The following is a 20,269-nucleotide window of genomic DNA, read 5'->3' as shown; positions in this document are numbered from 1 at the left end:
CAGACCTGGAGTGGCCTCTGGCTGAGCCTTGACCCCAGCTGGAGACGAGACACCTCCACACCGGAACCTAGTCACATGTTGAGCCCTGTCCAGGCCAGTGTAACTCCAATTCTCATTCAAGCTCCCCTGGCCCTAGATTAGAGCCAGAACAGGCCAGGGGATCCAAGGACAGCACCCTCTAAAGCGAAGGGCCAGCAGGTGCTTTGGGTCCCAGGGCCTGTGGCTGTGGCCCTAGGGCTGGGCTCCTCCTTCCTGGCTGAGCTGTGTTCCCTGATGGGGTCCCTGCCATGAGAGACCCTCAGGCCCTGTGCCCCAGTGTGGCAGGCTCACGCACTGCCTCCCTGGCCCCATGCCCTGCCCAGACCTGTTCTAGATTCCACACCACCCTTCCCCAAGGCTGCCTCCACCTCCCACCCACCGGCTCAGGCAGGGCCTGCCGAGACTCAGCTGGGAAGGCTGGCAGGAAGGAGGCTGGGGCAGGTGCCGTGGGGCCATGGAACCCGAAGCAGGGCCTGTACTCTACCAGAAGCTGCTGGTCTGGGAGCCAAGCTTAGAGTCCGAGGAGGAAGAAGAGGAGATATCAGAGCAGCTCATTCCGGATCCCTGGGGGCCCCAGGACTCCTCTGGGTGAGTCAGGGGGCGGCCTGGGCACCCAGCAACTCAGACCTGAGGCTGGCAAGTCCCTCCCTCTGGGGCCCCTAAGGAGGGCCAGACAACCCTGTGCTTGGCCAGCTCAGGAAACTTTCTGGCTGAAAGAGGGGAGCCTGGGCTACAGCTCCAGGCCTGGCCTGTGCCAGTCAATCCAAGGCCTGTGCATCTGAAGGGACATCTGTACCAAGCCAGCCCCGCCAAAGGCTCCCAGCCCCCACCCCCAGCAGGAGACACTTGCTGGGCAGGTTGGGCCTGGCTACACCTGGCCGGCCCCTGCTCCTCCAGCCTGCCAAGGCCCCGTCAGGCATCCCTCCAGACTGGCCAGACCCTACCTCTCCAGCCCCCTCTCCAGAGACTCAGTTTCCCCCAGCTCGCTACCACCTCCGTCTTCTGCCAGGAGGCCCTTTCTCTTGCAAACTTACACTCTCACAAGCAAGACCAAACCTTTTGGGAATTATTCCCTGGGTTCTCATGGGGTTCTTGGGGGTCCCCCCGCCTGGCCCTGGCTCAGGACATCCCTCTCTGCAGGAACAAGGCTGGGGGTCTGCCCGGGGCCTGGGCCCGACTGGTAGCTGCCCTGCTGCTGCTGGCCATTGGTTTCTCCCTGGCCGTGAGGCAACTCCACAGCATCAGTGGCTCTCCAGGAACGTTGGGCTCTGGGGCCCCTCCACCCAGCAGGCATTCCCACGGCCCTGGCGTGTACCCCCATGGTGCCATCATCAGCCCCGCAGGTCAGTGCCAGGAGCGGCTCAGGGGAGGGAAGAGGCTGGGGTCACTGGTCCCAGCCCGCCTCTCCACGACAGTCCCTTTCTTGCTGCAGCCACGTGCTCCCACCTGGGCCAGGAGTTGCTTGTTGCTGGGGGCAATGTCGTGGATGCTGGCATTGGAGCGGCTTTGTGTCTGGCAGTGGTGCATCCACACACCACAGGGCTAGGTCAGTGACAACCCCAGATGGTGAGCCCAACCCTGGGTCTGATCAGTAACCTGGAACTCAGGCAGTCAGTGGCCTTGACCTCAAGGCTGGCTAGTGGGTAGGAGCCAGGACTTGGGCAGTAGCCCCCACCTTAGGCTGTGACCCTTGATTCCAGATCAGTGCGATCTTGACCCCGGGCCTGGTTATTGACCCCTGTCTCCAGACCTAGTCAGTAACCCCTGACCCCAGGCTAAGTCACTGACCCTTCACCTGGGACTACTGAGTGCCCTTGACCCCAGTCTGTGCCGCTGACCCCTGTGTGACCCCTTTGTCTCCTCCCAGGTGCCATGTTCTGGGGCCTCTTCTACAATAGCTCCTCAGGCAACTCAACTGCCCTGACATCAGGCCCAGCCCAGACCCTGGCCCCCGGCCTGGGGCTGCCCTTGGCTCTACCTGCCCTGCGCCTGCTACACACCCACTTCGGCCGCCTGCCCTGGCCACGCCTGCTGGTGGGCCCCACCACGCTGGCTCAAGAGGGCTTCCTGGTGGACACATCCCTGGCCAGGGCTCTGGCAGCCCAGGGCACAAAGGGCATCTGTCCACTCCTTTGCCGTACTGATGGGACCCCCCTGGGACCTGGGGCCCGAGCCATCAACCCCAAACTGGCAGCTGTGCTACACAGGGCTGCACTTGCCCCCACCCCAGACCTCACTGGGGATGCCCTACTGAGCCTTCTGGCCCGAGATCTGGGGCTGGAGGGCCCCTCAGCTGGGCCCAGGCCCACCTTGGAGCCAGCACTGCGACTGCCTGTGCCCCAGGGCATCCTGTTCACCACCCCTAGCCCCTCAGCTGGCCCAGAACTCCTAGAGCTGCTAGAGGCAGCTCAGCAGTCTGGAGGGCCCAGCCCTGACCCCTGCCCACCACGCCTCCTAGCTGTTGGGACCACAGGGAGCAGTGTCCTGGCCACTGTGGACAGCGGCGGCTCTGTGCTGCTTCTCACCTCCTCGCTCAACAGCTCCTTCGGCTCTGGACACCTGTCCCCAAGCACTGGGGTTCTACTTAGCAACCTGGTAGCCAAGTCTGCTGCCTGGGCCTGTCCTCTCATCCTCCATGGCAGGCTGGATGACAATGAGGCTGACGTTTTGGGGCTGGTTGCTTCAGGGACACCCGCAGTGGCCAGAGTCATGACTCATACCTTGCTCAGCCACCTGGTCAGGCCCCAAACCCATGCTCAGCAAGGACCCACCAAGAGCCCCAGACCTTGTATCCAAGGGACCCTGCTCCAGGTGGCAGCCCATGCAGAGCATGCCCATGTCTCCAGTGTCCCCAGTGGCTGCTGCCCCTCCCAGGGGTTTTAAGGCGGGGGGAAGTGTCTGGCAGGGAGGGCGGTGGGAGTAGAGGTCTCAAGCCTGGAGACAGGGGCAGGGCAATGGAGTGCATAAAGAATGTGCATCGGTTATGTGCTCACTGCTGGCTCGGGCCCTCAACTTCCAGCCTGGTCAGTTGCCTGGAATTGAGTTCCAGGTCTTTTTTCAGCTAAGGAACCTGAGGATAATGAGGAAAGAACACCAGGGCCTGGGGACAGCCCTGAGTTCAGATCCAGCTCTGGGAAGGACAGGTGGCAGAATGCCACACCCCTGCCTAGGCTCTGGGATCATGGGCAGAGCATGCATCTGGCATCTCCGTCTTCCCCTTCAGGCCACACTCTGCTGATCGCCCTCAACTGGGCTGGAAACAAAATAAAGAGCAAGTCTCCCGGACACCATGTGCCGTTCCAGCTTCTTGGTTAATTTCACATCAGCGTTTGAGGCAGCTGGTGTCTGGGCTTCTCCGTGGGCAGCGCAGGAGACTCACAACCAGGGATGCAGAGCCAGGCTCATGTCTTTCAGCTTTCCCTTGCTCTGCTCACCTCTTCCTCCTGGGGCACCAAGTACCAAATGTACATAGTAAATGGTTTATTCTCACTTTCTGAAACACAGTAGAGCAAGGAAGGGGTTGAGAGGGTGAGTAGGAAGTGACAGGGGCAGGGGCTGGAGCTGGGTGTGTGGAATTTCAAGGCTGGTGGGGTTGGCCCTCGCCTCCCCACCTCCCCAAGGGCTGGGGTCTCTCTGAACTACAATAACCCAAAGACAGCTTCTCAGGCCAAGAAACAGGGGTGGCCAGTAGCACTCCTCCCCCACACTGTAAAAGGTATCTCTGATGTAACAAAAATCTTGGTCCCATCGCCTCTGCCTCCCCCTTCCTCCAACAAAAACAATTCTTCTCTCAGCTCAGTAAATGGTACACAATCTACCCAGTTATTTTAACCCCCAAACCTAGCATTCCATAACCTACTACCAGCTCCAGATCAGCTGGAACTTTCTCATGTTACCTTGGTCCAATCCACCATTGTCTCCAGCTGGTCTTCCTGCTTTTACCCCGGCTCTCCTACAATCCATCCCCCACACAGCAGCAGAATAATCTGTTAAAAACGTAAATAGGATCAGGGCTCGTCCCTGCATAAAATCCTTCAGTGACCTCCCATCACACTCAGAATGAAATCCAAACTCTTGGTCTGCTTGATTGAGAGCAGAAGGGCCTGGCAGCCACACCCGGCTCCGCCTCCAGCCGGCTCCGCTCCCGTCTAGCCCCGCCCCCAGGCGACCCAACCCAGTGCGCATGCGCCGGGACCTGACCTGGAAGAGGCAGTCTTTGGAGCCCACGTGTTCGGCCAGCATGGCGGAGATGGAGAGTATGGAAGTCGCTGAGGCTGTGTCTACTGGAGAGGCCCCGAAGAGCGGCGCCCGGCCTGCCGACCGTCATGGCCTGCTGAAGCACAGCCGCGAGTTCTTGGACTTCTTCTGGGACATTGCGAAGCCGCAGCAAGAGGCGCGGCTTGAGGCCACAGAGAAGCTGCTGGAGTATCTGCGCACAAGGCCAAGGGTATGGTGGCGGGGCCTGGGGCAGGAGGTTGCGTAGATTCCGGCAAAGATGTGGCGGTGGGACGTGGGGCACGGGGTCGCGAACCTGGATGCCCGGGTGAGAGCGCGCTGAGGGGCGACGTGGGCGGGTGCCAGATGATTCTTCTCACTGGCCCACCTGAGGTTGTGCTTGATTTTGCAGGGGTCATCCGAGATGAAGTACGCCCTGAAGCGCCTAATCACTGGGCTCGGCGGCGGACGGGAAACCGCCCGGCCCTGCTACAGTTTGGCCCTGGCACAGGTGAGTGGTAGGTCCTGGAAGGGGACCAGCCGTGCTGGTCAAAACGCTAGGGAGTGAGGAGGGCAGATGCCTCAGCTGCAGGGGAAGTGGCAGCTGAGAAGTTGGGGGGGGGGGAGGTGGCATCTGAGCAGAAGGGAGGTGTCCCCACGTGGATGTAAAGAAAGTGCGGGAGCAAGTCCTGTCTGCAGAAAAGCCCAGGCAGGTAGGGTAGGAGGCTGAGCAAGTTTGCTTTTGGGTACATGGATTGACCAGCCACAAGGTACATTGATTGAAGGCAATAAGCTTTGGGGTGGGTTCCCTTATCTCTGCAGGGTTCAAGGCCCTTTCCCCTCAACAGGCACTTAGCTAATTTTAGGCCACCTGTAAGGAGTGTGGAGTGATGAAAGGGCAGTAGAGACCCAAGCCCTTTAGGATCTAGGGGCAAAAGTTACTTTCTGAACCCCAGGTGGACATGAGGCAGGGAGACAAGATTCAACTCCATTCACAGCAGTGTTCCATCAGAGACATCCTTGGCCTCTGCCAAGGCCTCTGGGCAGAGTTGAAGGGAGAAGTGGGAGGAGGTTGAGGTCTGAGGAATGTGGCTGGACCACTCCCCTGCAGCCCTCTCTTCGTCCTGGCAGCTGTTACAGTCTTTCGAAGACATCCCCTTGTGCAGCATCCTGCAGCAGATACAAGAGAAGTATGACCTGCAGAAGGTGAAGAAGGTGAGAGTTAGTGGCCCCAGGGAGGTCAGGAGCCCAGGGTGGGGAACACTTGGGCCCTTCTCATCAGGGCCTGGAATCTTTTTCCTAGGGGATGGTGAGACCAGCTCTCTTTGCAAACCTGTTTGGGGTGCTAGCCCTCTTTCAGTCAGGCAGGCTGGTGAAGGTAAGAGCTTTGGGGATATAAGGAGGGATGTGGGCTGGCTTGGGAGTGATGGGGAAGGGTGGCACGCCCTGCTCATCCCCTCTCCCCCTCTGGGGGTACCAGGACTCCGAGGTACTGATGAAGTCGGTCAAGCTGCTGCAAGTCCTGGGCCAGCACTACAACCACTTGCAGGAGCAGCCCCAGAAGGCCCTGGTGGACATCCTCTCTGAGGTACAGGCTTCGCAGCTGTGGGGCAGTGGGGCCTTGGGTAGCACCACCTGTTACAGAACAGGGAGAGGATGCGAGTTGATGCATGGAAATGTAGCACCATCTGGTGGAAATAAAAGCGTGTAGCTTGACATTTCATAGTAACTATGTTTATAAAAACTTAAAGATAAGTATAACTTAGTAAAATGTTTTACTTGATTTAACATACTTGAAGTGTTACTTTAATGTGTAAACAGTATAAAAAGAACTGTAGAGGTTTTTTGAGGGAGGAGGGGTGCATATTAAGTCTCAAGTCCAGCGTGTGTTTTAAACTCACAGCGTATCTCCATTCAGATTAGCGCATTCTAAGTGCTCAGTGTCCCTGTGTGGCCAGTGGCTCCGTATTGGACAGTGCAGCTCTAGAACAGCACCTGGCATGTGACAAGGGGGTTAAACACATTTGCCATTGTTGTTTTGGGCAGAATTGGCCCTTCAGAGACCCTCCATGCCCAACTTGGGAAACGGAGATGGGCCAATACCTAGAATCCTTTGTTACTGGGGAAAAGGTAGGGATTGGCTGGCATGTCCCAGGCTGGGCCTTTCTGCACCTGAACTTGAATCCTAGCTCTCCACTTGGGGTTCCTTGTATAAGAAATGGGCTAGTCCTGAAAAACCTGAAGGAGGAATAATTAAAGGAGTGGCCCCAGGCAAATTAACATCAGTGGGATGCTTGTTAAAGACCCAGCTTCCTGGGACTTGGGAATTTGAGCATTTTAACAGTTACCCTTTGATGGTTCTGATGCCTAGCAAGGTGGATTGTGGCTGACCCTTCTCAGGCTGGCACTGTGCCAGAATCCTCGTGGGAGCCTGGCAAGTGGAATAAGGCCCAAAGCGTTCACCCCCATGGCAGGGAGACAGGATGCTGTGAAGGAGTTCCCCTCCTCATCCTGTCTCCCCACGCCAGGTCCCAGAGGCCGTGTTGCAGGAGGTCCTGCCGAAGGTCCTCAAGGCTGACTTGAGTTCAGTACTTGGCTCACCCGAGCACCTGGAGCTCTTCCTCTTGGCCCAGCAGAAGGTGCCCGAGAAGCTGGAGAAGCTACTGGGACCAGTCAACCTGTTCTCAGATGAGAACATCCCCAGGTGTGAGGGAGGTGGGCGGCTGGGCTCTCTGGTCCATGGGGGTGGGCATCCCTTCAGTCCCACGTGCCTGGCCCTTTATCTGTTCTGAGGGTGCCCTCTGAGTCCCCTCTGCCCTCCTCCACAGGCTGGTGACAGTGCTAAAGATGGCGGCCTCCTCTATGAAAAAGGAACGCAAGCTGCCCGCCATGGCCCTGGAGCTGCTCCGCCTGGCGCTCCAGGAGGACGTGTTCTCACGGTTCTGGAAGGAGGTTGTGGAGCAAGGGCTCCTGAAGAAGCAGTTCTGGCCGGTCAGGTGCGTGGACGCGTGGCCTCTCTCCATCCTCTCTCCCCTGTTAAGCGGGGATGGGCCAGTGGTCCCTGGGGACCGAGGGCTCTGACCAGGCTCTGTCGTGCACCCCCTTAGCTACCTGTGTTTCCGCCTGCTGGGCACGGCCCTGCCCCTGCTGTCCAAGGAGCAGCTGCAGCTGGTGATGCAGGGGGACCTGATCCGACATTATGGGGAGCACGTGGTCACTGCTAAGGTGGGTGCCACCTCCTGTGGCCCATACTGACAGAAAGGGCCAGGCGACGGGGCTGCTTCCTGCACAGTTGTGGGCGGTGGGCCTCGGGTGTCAGCCCGCTGCCAGAAGAGAGGATTGCTCTTGGTGTCAGTGGTCCTGCCTGGGACGGGCAGGCACAGCTGCTGTTGGAAGGGACTTGGGATGTGGGTGTCTTTTTTCCTCTGGGTAAAGTGAGCTACCTGAGCCCCCCTTTCCATCTTCCCCTCTGAGCAGAGTGTGGCGGGGCCGGCCCTTCTGCCTTCATGCCCCTCAGCCCAGGCACGGACAGCCAGCGGTCTGTCCAGACCCCCCTCCATCCCCAGCTGTCACACTAAGAACAGTCATCACTGATGCTGTTTTCAGCACCGTCCACGCACCCCACACCCCAAAGTGCTCGACAGGAGAATCAAGTAGTAGTTAAGAGCGTGGAATCGGGGACCAGACAGCCGGACTCCAGCCCTGACACCATAGCAGTTAGCTATGTACTGTGCACAGGTGGCCTCCCTTCCCTTGCCTGCCTCTGCTTGTCCCGGAGACAAGAGGAGCAGTTCCTTCCTCCGAGTTAGGAGGATAGCCGGGCTAACATCCATGGGCGCTTAAAGCAGTGCTCCTTGCACAGAAGTGCAGCTGGGCTTGCTGGGTGTGCTCCTCACTTCATCCCTACAGCTGGCTTTGGAGAGCTGCCATTCCGGTCCTCGGGGCGAGGGACAGGCGCAGAAAGTACGGAGCGGTGATTGAGAGTGCAGACTAGGGGGCCCGACTGACTGGGGTCAGACCCCAGCTGCACCGTTGGAGCCCTGTGACCCTCAGGAATTACGTCTAAGCTTTTTCGTGCCTCATTTTTTTCATCTGCAAAATAATTAAACCCTTTGTGCGAAGGGTCTTTACAAAGATTAAGCACTGGGGCAACAGGGCAGCCCATCCTGGCAGGGCACCAGGGAGGAGTCTTCCCGGGCCCTGATGTGACCCAATGTAGAAGAAGCTGGCGGCGGGGCCTGTTCGACCCCTCCTGGCCAGTGACCCCCAATCCTGTACCCAACTCTCTGCAGCTCCCAAACCAGTTCAAGTTTGCTCCAGAGATGAACGAGTACGTGGAGGCCTTCCTCAAAGGCTGCCAGGATGACCCTGAGCGGCAGTTGGACATGGTGGTGGCCTTCACGTCCGTCACCAACCAGGGCCTCCCTATCACGCCTACCTACTGGCGGGTCGTGCGGTTCCTGAGTCCCCCGGCTCTCAAAGGCTACGTGGCCTGGCTGCGGGACATGTTTCTCCAGCCCGACCTGGACTCCTTGGTGGACTTCAGCACCAACAACCAGAAAAAAGCCCAGGATGCTTCGTTCCACGGGTGAGGGGGCCGGGCAGGAAGGGGCCTCTTGGGCCCATAGACCTGGATCCACCCTCCCTCCTGTCATGCCAGGTTCCACGGGAGGGAAGGGGAGGGAAGGAGAGGAGCCAAGCTGAGCCTTCACTCTTAAAGAAGACCTTCTCGGGCATGTTCCCATGCTGGTGATAAGGGCATTGGGGAGGTCTTTGTTGGTTTTCTGTCTCCAAGATGCAACCAAGGAGAATGGTTTTTGCCATCTCTAAATGGCCTCTGTGACCTGCCTCCTACCCGCAGGCCTGAGCGAGCTGTGTTCCGGCTACGGAAGTGGATCATCCTTCGCCTGGTCAGCGTCGTGGACAACTTGCACGTGGAGAAGGAGGAGGCCTTGACTGAGGAGGTGGCCAGGTACTGAGACATGCTTGAACCCCAGCTCCCCATGGGTGTGGCAGCCGAAGAATTGGGCCTCTTGCCTAATCCTGGTTTAGGTCCCCCTGGAGCCAGAAGCCAGAGGGGATCAAGTCGTCACGGGAAGCAGGCCATCCTCGCCTCTTGGGGCAGAAAGAGATTTAGGGAAAAGCATTTTGGGAGCTCACGGAAGGAAGGGACCCAAGGAGTGTGGGGCTGCGGGGGCAGCAAAGGCCCCCGGCTGGCTCTGCGCTCCCCGGACGCCTTTGTGCATCGACAGTGTTGGGGGCGCCTCTGTGCCGGAAGCTCCTTCACCCTCGCCACAGCCCTGAGAGGGGCAGCCGTGCTGGCAGAAGCAGTGGTGGCCTGGCCGCCAAGATAACACAGGTTATTCTGCCCTCCCCAGGTTCTGTTTTTTCCACTCATTCTTTGAGACAAAGAAGCCCACGTCCCAGATCCCGGAAACTGAGCAGTCCTTCTCCCCTCCTCTGGAGAGCCGGACCCGGGAGGTGGTGGGCAATGCCTTCTTCAGGTGGGCACTGGGCAGCTTGGAGGAGAGGTCTGAGGGTGGGCGAGCAGGCAGGAAGGGGGCCTTGGGAACACTGCCCCCTCCAGTTGTAAGCGGAGGCCCAGAGAGTTGGGGTGAGTCAGGGCATGGGGGTGGAGAGAGGTGGCCGTGCTCACCAGCCCATGACACTGACTCTTCTCCCTCCAACCACCACCAGCCTGCTGCAGACCCTCAGCACACAGTTTAGGCAGGCGCCGGAGCAGACCCAGGACAGGAGGCTCTGGACCCATCGCCTGGTGCAGTTTGCAGACATGCTTTTGAGCCATGGCCGCAACGTGGCTCCCCTGACGCCCTTCACCACTCAGCAGCGCCAGGCCTGGGACCGGTGAGAGGGTGTTGGGGTTTCCAGGGCGTGTGCAGGGCGCTCTGGGGTCTGACACTGCCTTCAGGGGCTTAAGAGTGTACCTGTCTCACCTAGGATGCTAAAGACTCTGAAGGAAGTGGACGCACGGTCCTCAGAGGCCAAGGCCAAGGCTGCTGCCTTCCAGCACCTGCTGCTACTGGTGGGCATCCACCTCTTCAAGGTACAGCAGCCTGGAAGGGAGGTCAGGGACCTGGGGTCAGTGGTGGTCAGGAGAGGCTCTGGGGAGTTGAAATTGGGAGGTTTCCTAGGCCACCTGCTCCTGGCTGGAGTTCCAGCTCGAACAATCACTCCACCTGCTTAGTGGGCACCAGCTACATCCGGAGTTTTCCCTGCAGCATCACTTATTTGTAATCCCCACACTTATGAGGCAGGTGCTTCTGTTTGACAGGTAGGGTAACTGAGACTCAGAGAGGCAAAGTAACTTACCCCAGGCCACACAGCTGTTGGCTGGGATTCAAGCATAGGGGTCTGACTCCACTATCTCACAGGGCCTCCCCAAACTGCCTTACTGACCAGAGGTGATGAATGTAAAGAGAGAGGGGGGCGCTGCTTCCTTCTGTCTGTCACGGTCAGTTAGAAGTGGGGTCCTGATTTTTCTGTTTAACTCTCACCCACCCGGAATCCATGGTAGTGGGTTGGGGTTAGCGTGTTTCTGTCTGGTGCTCCCAACGTGGGGTTCTGCTCCTGTCACAGTGTTCCTCGTGTTGTCACTCACGCTCCTTCTAATAACGGGTCCTCTGGAACCAGCTCTGTCTCTATTCTCTCCACCAAGAAGCCTTGACCACATTTGGAGCTCACGGCAGCAACTCTTTTGACCCTTGTGGTTTCCTCCTGACTACGAACCCTGGTCTCTCTAGAAGTTTTCCTTGCGAGTTGTGTGAGGCCCTCGAACTCTTAAGGAGCCTGATTAGACAGCACTCTCAGTTGCTCCTTCTGGCCTCATGGCTGTGGTTTCTGCTTTTAGGCCCCCGTCACTCCAAGCCCCACTCGTAGACAAGCTGTGTGGGTAATGGATTGGCCACACCGCCCCTTCCAATCCTTGGCGCTGGGCTTCTGGAGCTTGGCTTGGGTCAGAGGTGCCCAGCCACAGCAGGGGAGCTGGAGACATAGATGGCCAGGGCTTTGGGCCCCTGTTCTGGCCTTCATTCTGCCACTCCTGTCCCAAACATTGAAGCCACCCACCACGTTATAGGGAAGAAGTCTGCCTTTTCGGTACCATTGATCGCACACGTTAATTTCAACTCACTGGTTGGTAACTGGATTCTGGGTTTATCCCCTGGCAAGATGGGCTTAAATTGGTTTAAATTTAAATTTGTTAAAATTAATAGTTTTCAGTTCTTTTTCTGTAACAACATCAAGGCAGGTGTGGGAGGGAAAATCTAGAATTGCGAACTAGGAGGCTGGGCACCGATGGGGAAGTTGGGCGCCATGTTCCCTGAGGGCTCTCAGGCCATGACTGAAGTTCAGTGTAAGAGGTCATCAGCTCTTGGACTCCTGGGGTCTGGCTGGGCTCCTCTGTTCTGGATGGTAAGGGTGACCGGCCAAGGCAGTGGGGAATCTTCTAAGACCTCAGATGCCAGCTCCTCCCACTTGGCTACCCCTCCCCTGGCTCAGCAAGGGCTGGGAACAGAGCCTGGCTCCTGATTTTAATCCTACCCTATACAGTCCCCTGCAGAGAGCTGTGACCTGCTGGGTGACATCCAGACCTGCATCAAGAAGAGCTTGGGGGAGAAGCCTCGCCGGACCCGCTCCAAGGCCACCAGTGGGTCATTGCTCCGGGGAGAGGGGCAGGGGCAGGTTCTGGGCACAGTTGGGACCCAGCATGGGGTGGTGGTGCCCTGCCCAGACTCAGCCCTCTCCACTTGCAGGCCTCCAGGAGCCGCCGTGGGTGGAGGTGCTGGTGGAAATCCTGCTGGCCCTCCTGGCCCAGCCCAGTCACCTGATGCGCCAGGTGGCCCGGAACGTGTTTGGCCATGTCTGCTCCCACCTGACTCCACATGCCCTGCAGCTCATCCTTGATGTAAGTCAAGGCCTTTGGGGAAGTGGGTCCCAGGATGGGGCTCTCCAGGCACCAGACTGCACCAGGGCTGCCCCATCGCCCCTGGTCCTCACATAACCTGCAGGGTGGTGAGGGCTTCTATCAGACTCTGCCTGATACAGTGTGTGCCAAGGGGTTGTCAGGTCTAAAGGAGGTGCTGGAGGGAGTGGCCTTCTCTCCTGGGCTCTGCTTTCCTCCCCGAAACGGAGGCCTTTTGGCCAGGACTAGATGGCGTGGTCAGCAAAGGCAGTCAGCAGGGCCCAGATGTCACAGAGCGGGTGAAGGGGCAGGATGGGTAGATGAGTCTGGGAATCTTTGTAGGTGCTCAAACCCGAGGGGAGCCAGGACGAGGACGACAACGTGGTGGTCATGGATGACTCCGAGCAGAAGCCACTGGAGGATGAGGAGGTACTTGCCGGCAAGGGGCAGGGCAGCTGGGCAGATGCGGTGGGCAATGGGGAGACGTGACACACGGCCGGCCCACCCACAGGACAAGAGCTCAGATGGCGAGGACAACAAGGGCAGCAAGAACTCGGAGAGTGAGGAGGAAAGCGACGAGGAGGAGAGCGACGAGGAGGACCTGGATGGGGACGTGGACCAGGGCTTCCGGGAGCAGCTGATGGCGGTGCTGCAGGCAGGGAAGGCGTTGGTGAGCAGGCGCCCGGCCAGGTCTCCCGGGTCCATCTGCCCATACGCGGCCAGGCTGCTCACAGCATCTGTCCCTCAGGGTGGAGCGGACGGCGAGGATGATGAGGAGGAGCTGGGGGATGAGGCCATGATGGCCCTGGACGAGAACCTGGCCAGCCTCTTTGCCGAGCAGAAGCTGCGCATCCAGGCCCGGAGGGACGAGAAGAACAAGCTGCAGAAGGAGAAGGTGCTCCGGCGGGACTTCCAGATCCGGGTGAGCCTGCAGCTGCCCGCCGGACCACCGCGGTCCTCGGGTCTAGTCGCCCCACCTTTGCTCCCATCCCCCACCTGGCTGAGCCCACCCGTCCCGGCCGCAGGTCCTGGACCTGATTGAAGTGCTGGTGACGAAGCAGCCCGAGAACCCCCTGGTCCTGGACCTGCTCGAGCCGCTGCTGCTCATCATCCGGCGGAGCATGCGCACCAGCAGCACCAAGCAGGAGCAGGACCTCCTGCACAAGACGGCCCGCATCTTCACGTGAGTGCCATGGGCACCGGGGAAGCCGAGCCTCCGGGGCTTCCCAGATGGAAAGGGTGGGAGCCAAGATCCCTGAGTGGGCCTGCTTGGCTGCCCTGGGGGGCACACTTCACTAGTTGTCACGCAGCCCTCGTTCATCCATCTATCCTGCGACAATCAGCACAGGGTCTGTGTAAGACCCACAGCCCTCGGGGCCCCCTATTCCCAGCCCTGCTTTCATGGTCACTGCAGTTGGGAAACCAGACTGGTCGCCAGCAATGACGTCCTGGGGCTGTAGTAGGGAGTGGATAGGAAACAGTGGGGACACCTAACTCAGTCTTGAGGTGCCAGAGAAGGCCCCCTGGGAGAGGTGTCAGCAATATGGGGAGCTGTAGAGCTGGTCAGGCCCAGAGGCCACAGGCAGGGGAGGAAGGCATGTCCAGAAGGAAGCTAGTCAAATGCAACAGGAACAGAAGAGGCCTTGTGGCCCAGCCCTGGCAGGATCGGGGCCCTCAAAGGTATTCACACCAAGACGTGGGCAGGGTGCGGGGCTGGTTTGTCTTTTAGGAAAGGTGTAGCAGGGTGGGCTGTGCTCGAGCACATAACGAGAGACGAAGCAGGTGGCAAATTGAGCCCTGCCTTCCAGAGAGCAGAGAGGGTGGTGGAGACAAAGGCTCAGGAGTTGAGAGGCCAACTGTACAGCACAGGGTGGGTGAGGAGGGCCTGATGCCCCCCTCCCCTGCTGGCCCCAGGTCACTTCTTCACTAGTTCTCTCCGCCACCTGCTTGGGCGATGTTGAGTTTGTTGAGTATCCTGCTTCTCACCTCAGCTCTGCCCAGCCACCCAGGGTGCTGGGCACACAGACCCTGGTTTTGCTTTACAAAGGGCCTGGGAGTCACTGTCCCCCGAGAGACAGGTGCAGGGGGGAGATGTGAAGCAAGGGGGGGTGTTGGTCCATGGTGGAGCCTCACCCAGGGAGGCCTGTTCTCCTCTGGCTTTTCCTCAAGGCAGATCCACATGTGGCCCTGGGCCTCCCCCAGCAGCTTTAATCAGACTCCTTTCTTTATGTGTGTTTCCTGCCTGTGAAATGGGACCCGGGGCCCCAACTCTGGGGCTTGGCTCTGCTTGGCAGGGAGCAGGGCAGGGAGAGGACGTTGTAGGTAGCTCTGCCCGCTTCCCCTCCACAGGCACCACCTGTGTCGCTCCCGGCATTACTGCCGCGACCTGGGCGACCGCGTGGAGACTCTGTATACGCAGCTGGAGCAGCTGGTGCAGCAGGCCGGCCACCAGGCTGACTCCTCCATCTCCCTCTACTACTTCAACGCCGCCCTCTACCTGCTCCGGGTCCTGAAGGGCAACACTGTGGACAAGTCCACCCGCAAGGCCCAGAAGGAGAAAGCCAACGCTGACACCAGCACCCAGCCCCAGGGCACAGAGGTGAGCAGGCCCTGGCCCGGGAAGACTTGACCTGGAAAGTCCAGTGTCCACAGATGGGAGCGTGTCCCAGGCGGCGGTGGGACCATCCCCTCGCTTCACAGATGGGGAGTTGAGGCCGAGCCTTCCTTGGGACCCAGCTTCCAGCCTTCTGAAGGCAGCCAGGCTCTGCCCCCATGTCAGGGGCCCCTATCCTTGGCATAATAGCAGCTCTCTCTCACCTGGCCCAGGCTGCCAGCTGCTTGGATTTGAGCCTCGTGACCCCGGTCTATTCATCTGCACTGAGCTCCTTCCTGACCAAGCGCAACAGCCCACTCACCGTCCCCATGTTCCTCAGCCTCTTCACCCGGCACCCGGTGAGTGTCGGGCCAGGCCACCCCTGTGGGGCCCCTGCTTGGGCCCAGCCCTCACAGCCGCCTCACAGCCCTGTCTTTCTCTCCCCAGATGCTCTGTAAGAGCCTGCTCCCCATCGTGGTCGAGCATGTGGCAAGCCCCACACGGTCCCGTCATCAGGTAAGGGGCTGCCCATATCCCAGTCCAGGGCCTGTTTGAGTTACCCGCTTGACTTGTCTCTGGCTGGCTGTTCGCGAGGCCCAGGAATGCTGCCCTGGGGGGCGGAGGGTGGGCCCTGCCCCTCTGCCCTGGCCAGTGCCACCCTCCCCCCACCCCCGACTATAGGCCCAGAGTAGCTGAGGGTGGGGGACACTTCCCACGTGACCCGGGCCCTCTGGCTCCTCAGAGCTCATGCTCTGGCCTGCACGGGGGAAGCCTGGGGGCTGGAGAAGTTGGAGGAAGCTGCACCGAGTAGTAGAGGGCCAGGTCTCCCACCTGCCAGAGGAACCGGTCAGGAGCAGTTGGTTGCTGAGCCCAGAGCTTCTGTGGTGACAACCCAGGGAGGTTGGACCCAGAGCAGCAAGCAGGCAGCTCCCCCCCACATAGCCTAGAGTTTTCTCAGCCTGCTTGGGTGCCCAGCAGGCTCCCAGAGCTCATGGGGTCCCCCTGTAGTTCCCTAATCCTTGGCCCCACATGCCAGGGCTGCTGGTGACCACACTGCCCCCCACCCCAGGCCCAGGCCTGCCTGCTGCTCCAGAAGACCCTGCCCACACGGGAGCTGAGACTGTGCTTCAAGAACCCGGAGTGGGAGCAGCTGATGGGTCAGATCCTGGCAAAGGTCACTGAGGTAACAGCCACGGGGGACCCGCACGCACACCCCCACCTGCAGTAGTTCTCTGGGACCCGAGAGCTGAGAATTGCTGGTACTTTGCACCTCGGGTGGGTTTGGGTTGCCCCGGGAAATGTTTCTTCCCTCGGGGCCTTCGTCTCTGACGTGGGAGACAGGAAGGCCTCGGGCAGCTCTCCGGAGTGGCTCAGCCTGACCGCCTTCTCCCTAGAATCTGCGGACACTGGGTGAGGCTGAGACCAAGTCGGAGCAGCAGAAGGAGCTGTCCTCCTTGGAGCTGCTCAACACTCTCCTCAAGAACATTCATCATGAGGTGAGCTTTGGGCTCAGGAGGGAGGTCACCAGGCAGAGCAAGCAGCCTGAGCAAAGATTTGGGGGCAGGTGGGGAGCCACGTGAGGAAGGTTCTGGATGGCGAGGTGAGGAATCTTGGCTTTTTTTTTTTAATCTGGGAGAGGAGAGTGTCACACCCATACCTGGCCAGTTGCTACTACTGAGCTCCAGTAAGAAAGCTGAGAAGGGGCGGGAGCGCTGGCCACTGTGAGAGGCGGCGATGGAGATGCCTGGTGGGCAGCTGTTAGGAGGAAGCCCAGGTGTCCAGGGCTGCGGAGTGGAGGGTGCTGGTGGGCCGTCAGGGTGGGGGCCCAGAGGCAGCTGTGGGTGAGTAGTTCCCCCCAGGTCTGGCCCAGAGGGAGAGGTTTGGGGGTTCTTAGTGTAGACACTGGTCAAAGCCCAGGTGTGGGGTTAGCTCGCCAAGAGGGCGCTGCAGCGGGGAGACGGGGCCAGGGCTGAGAACGACAGTGGGCTTGAGAAGCTGTGCTCAGAGTGGTAGAAAAAACCAGCAGAGAGGTGTGTTCTGGAAGCCTATGGATTTCAAAAATAACCCACTCAGTCCATGACAGGGATGGGGAGATGGGAAGCAGGGCTTTGGTGACCCTGATGTCACTACATGGTGCCCTTCAGGGTGGGAGGGCCTCCTGGCTGTGGGAGAAGAGAACAGAACCTGGCACCTGGGCTCTTTGTCCCTCCTGGGGTAAGAGACTAGTGATTTACGGCAGAAGGAGTGGCTGAGGGGCCACAAGGGGGGTGTGGGCTCCCAGAAGGCGTGAACTGGGCAAGGGTGGGAGGATAGGGACCGGGAGCCAGGGAGAGGCCATGACTCTGGTCACCGCTACAGCCACAGCCTTCCTGCCCCTCTGCAGAAGCTGACCGTGGACCTGACCGCCACCCTGGGCGTGCTGCAGAGCCAGCAGCAGAGGCTGCAGCAGGGGGAGCACCCGACCGGGTCCAGCCGCCTCCACGACCTGTACTGGCAGGCCATGAAGGTCCTCGGAGTCCAGTACGTTAGGGATGGGGGCTCCCACCTTGGGAGGGGCTGGGAGGTCCTCGTGCCGCCCGTGTTCTGATGTGCATGCCCCACCATGAGAGCTTTGGGCAGCCTGGGGACCACAGAGGCTGAAGTCATTTTGCCCTCTCCGCACGCTTCCTTACTTTGCTCACTTCCTCCTAGGCGCCCCAAGTCAGAGAAGAAGGATGCCAAGGAAGTCCCTAAGGACATGCAGAGCCCCGTTAGCCTGAAGCGCAAGAAAAAGGGGTTCTTGCCAGAGACCAAGAAGCGCAAGAAACGCAAGTCTGAGGGTGCCACACAGGAGGAGGGTGCCAAGCCCGCAGCCACTGATGGGACTCAGCCCCCCAGCACTGGCAAGAAGAAGAGAAACAAGATGAAGTCCAAGGTCCCAGCCCAGTCCCAGGTGAATGGGACACCACCTACCAAGAGTCCAGCCCCTGACCCTCCTGCCACGAGCCCCGACATCCCTGCCAAGACCCCAAAACCACAGAAGAAAAATCGGAAGTCGTCCCAGGTAAATGGAGCCACCCCTGTGTCCCCCATGGAGCCGGCTGGCAAAAAGCATCAGAAGAATCTGCCCAAAAAGGGGGTCTCAGGCAAGTCACCACAGTCCGCGCTGCCACGGAAGAAGGCCAGGCTGTCTCTGGCCAGCAGGAGCCCCAGCCTCCTCCAGAGCGGGGCCAAGAGGAAGGCCCAGCTGAGAAAGGTGAGGAAGCTCTCAACACCAGCCCTGCCCCACTCACCCTAGAGACTCCGATTTTTTCATCGCAATTTTGATAAACCAGTCTGAGGTACTACTTACAGCGCTGTGGGGAGAGGGCCTGCCGCCAGCCCCCCGGGAGGTCCCGATGCACTGGTGTTTGGGTGGGTTAGGAGGACCCCGCCTTGTGCCCCCACCCCACCCTTAGGCTGCTTTGCTGCAGGAGCCACCAGGGCATGATTTAAATAGCTTTATTTCTTCATTTACAAGAGGAATATATTTGGCTTCTCTCTTAAGACTCTGAGATTCACAATCAGCAGCTCTAAAAAATAAAGGAGCAGTTTGGCTTCCGGAAGGAAGAGGAAGCAACACACGGACCTGGTTCTTGTACAACAAGAAAACATTGCTGGGGCCCCAGTTGAGGCCGGGGTGGGAGTGGAGGCCAGGCTGGTCTTTGGGGGATCCCACCCCTCCCTAGTCAGGCCCCCCAGGGTGCCCCAGAGCTTGGTGGGGAGTGGGTATTCCACCAGTTTACCCACCACTGAAGCCATGCCAACAACTACAGGCAGAGAGCTTGAAGCTGGCTCTGAGGGGCTCCTGCTGGCCACAGGGGCGTCCCCAGACCAGAACCACCTTGAGTCCAGCGAAGGTACAGGGAGGGAGTGTGTGGAGCAGAGAGGATGGTAAGTTCCACCCCAGGGGCCGGCAGCCTGGTGTGAAGTTGGCAGCTGCACCCTGGTGTGTGGCGACGAGGGAGGCATGGTCAGAGGCTGGGTGAGTCCTGGGCTGTGGGGGAAGCAGCAGCCGGTGTTTGCATGGAGGTGGCTCAGGGCGTTGGCCTCTCCCCATGGGCCTCAACCTCTACCAGGCTAATCCCTGGGACAGGAAACTTAGTGGATGGCTGCTTCCTCTGGCAGCCAGAGCCCTGGCTGCTGCCCCATGGATTCTGGGAACAGTCCCCTGTGCCCTGCCCCTGGAAAGGGGCCCAGCCTGGGGGCAGGAGTCAGTTCCTGGCTTCTGTGGTGGGGGGGGGGGGGGTCATGGAGGAGATGGACAATGGGGTGCTACAGTGGATCCAAGGAGCCCTGTTAGGGGTGAGGAACCCCCAAAGGTCTCAAGCCTGGGGCACAGGTGGTCTGTCTTTGTCACCAGGGCCTTCACCCCTGGTGATGCCCACTGCAAGTCTGGGGATGGTCCCCACCTGGGAGACCTCCAGGCTGAGCTGACAGCCAGCTCAAGGTAGGGAAGACAGCTGTCCTCCAGAGTGACCAGCCTGGCTGGAAGTGCCCAGTCCAACATCCCCGAGGTCAGAGGCTTAGCTGAAAAGCTGTAGTCCTCACGGGCCAGGCCCTTAAGGGCGCCTCAGAGCCTGAAGCACCGCCCTGCGGCCTGGGCCACCCTTTCTCTGTGCAGTCCATGGGCTGTTGGATCTTCCAAGCTGCAGATAGTGCCTTGCCCAGCAAGCTGGGTAGGAGAATCCAGCCCCCTGGCCCCACGGTCTGGCAAGGGCAGAGACTTCCCCAGGATCACATAGGCCGAGGACAGGCCAGCCTCTCCCCACGCACCCACCGGGGTCTGTCTTCTTCCTGGGCCCCAGGACTCCTGCAGCCCAGACCCAGGCCTGGGAGTCTGTCTGACAGCGTGGCTCCAACAGACATAGCCTTCCAGATCAGTCGAGGACACGGCCTCTGTGAGCCACGGCCACTCAGCAGTCCCAGACCAGAGCTGGTGGGTGCCCAGCTGTGGGTCACACGGAAAGCTTCGGGACAGCCCAGCAGGGCCGGGATGCCGTGGGACACCTCCCAGACTAGGTAGGAGCAAGGGTTCTTCATGGTCCCAGCGGCACCTGGAGGGAGGGGGTCAGAGGTCAGAGGTAGGGGCCAGTTCGAGTTTCCCTCCTACACATTCCTCGCTGTTTGGAGAAACCGGCCTTTCTCCGCTTTGGTGGCAGGAAGGGTCTACTGGAGCCAAGGCGCGGGGGCAGTGACCTTAGATCTTGCACTGCTGGGAAGCTGCAGCCCCCAGAGGCCAGGCCCAGAGAACGGTCCAAGTAGTAGTCGGGCCCTGGCACTTGGAGGAGGATTCCGGAGGACAGAATCCGGAACAGAGCAGGGAGTTCCTGGCCCATCCATCCCTGACCTATGCCCCCAGCCCTTCTGAGGAAAGAAGGGGGAGCCAATTTACTGGAAGAGGGAGCCTGCCTCCCTTCCCCTGGATCCACCAGTCCATTCAGGCAACATTTCGGGAGGAAAAGGACCAAACCCAGGGTTGG

The 20,269-nt window shown here is 59.7% G+C and overlaps 3 protein-coding genes across 4 annotated transcripts in view; 2 read left to right on the top strand and 1 right to left on the bottom strand.

Moving 5' to 3' along the window:
* The first annotated feature begins 470 nt into the window (after positions 1–470).
* On the top strand, positions 471–3,189 carry GGT6 (gamma-glutamyltransferase 6). The gene is made up of 4 exons (XM_010987915.3): positions 471–627; positions 1,180–1,382; positions 1,472–1,585; positions 1,907–3,189. The coding sequence occupies exons 1-4, from the start codon at positions 494–496 to the stop codon at positions 2,920–2,922; spliced, it is 1,467 nt and encodes a 488-aa protein (XP_010986217.1). The 5' UTR covers positions 471–493; the 3' UTR covers positions 2,923–3,189.
* Positions 3,190–4,248: 1,059 nt separating this feature from the next.
* On the top strand, positions 4,249–18,366 carry MYBBP1A (MYB binding protein 1a). Its single transcript, XM_010987918.3, has 26 exons — positions 4,249–4,486; positions 4,667–4,765; positions 5,386–5,469; positions 5,558–5,632; positions 5,735–5,842; positions 6,783–6,958; positions 7,083–7,250; positions 7,362–7,479; positions 8,547–8,842; positions 9,116–9,226; positions 9,633–9,758; positions 9,952–10,119; positions 10,213–10,318; positions 11,824–11,920; positions 12,027–12,178; positions 12,518–12,604; positions 12,687–12,845; positions 12,924–13,097; positions 13,201–13,358; positions 14,525–14,774; positions 15,002–15,127; positions 15,216–15,284; positions 15,838–15,951; positions 16,163–16,264; positions 17,152–17,288; positions 17,460–18,366. Exons 1-26 carry the CDS (start codon positions 4,280–4,282, stop codon positions 18,043–18,045), a joined length of 4,053 nt encoding a protein of 1,350 aa, XP_010986220.3. The 5' UTR covers positions 4,249–4,279; the 3' UTR covers positions 18,046–18,366.
* SPNS2 (SPNS lysolipid transporter 2, sphingosine-1-phosphate) overlaps positions 18,233–20,269 on the bottom strand; it is a 34,627-nt gene continuing 32,590 nt past the window's right edge. For both annotated transcript variants that reach the window (XM_010987919.3, XM_064495052.1), the window contains one exon: positions 18,233–19,843. The gene's annotated coding sequence lies outside the window, so the exon portion shown is untranslated. The remainder of the gene's footprint in view (positions 19,844–20,269) is intronic.

Source organism: Camelus dromedarius, chromosome 16 (assembly GCF_036321535.1).
Source record: "Camelus dromedarius isolate mCamDro1 chromosome 16, mCamDro1.pat, whole genome shotgun sequence".
NCBI classification, from domain to species: Eukaryota; Metazoa; Chordata; class Mammalia; order Artiodactyla; family Camelidae; genus Camelus; species Camelus dromedarius.
This window is presented reverse-complemented; position numbering and strand designations above follow the sequence as displayed.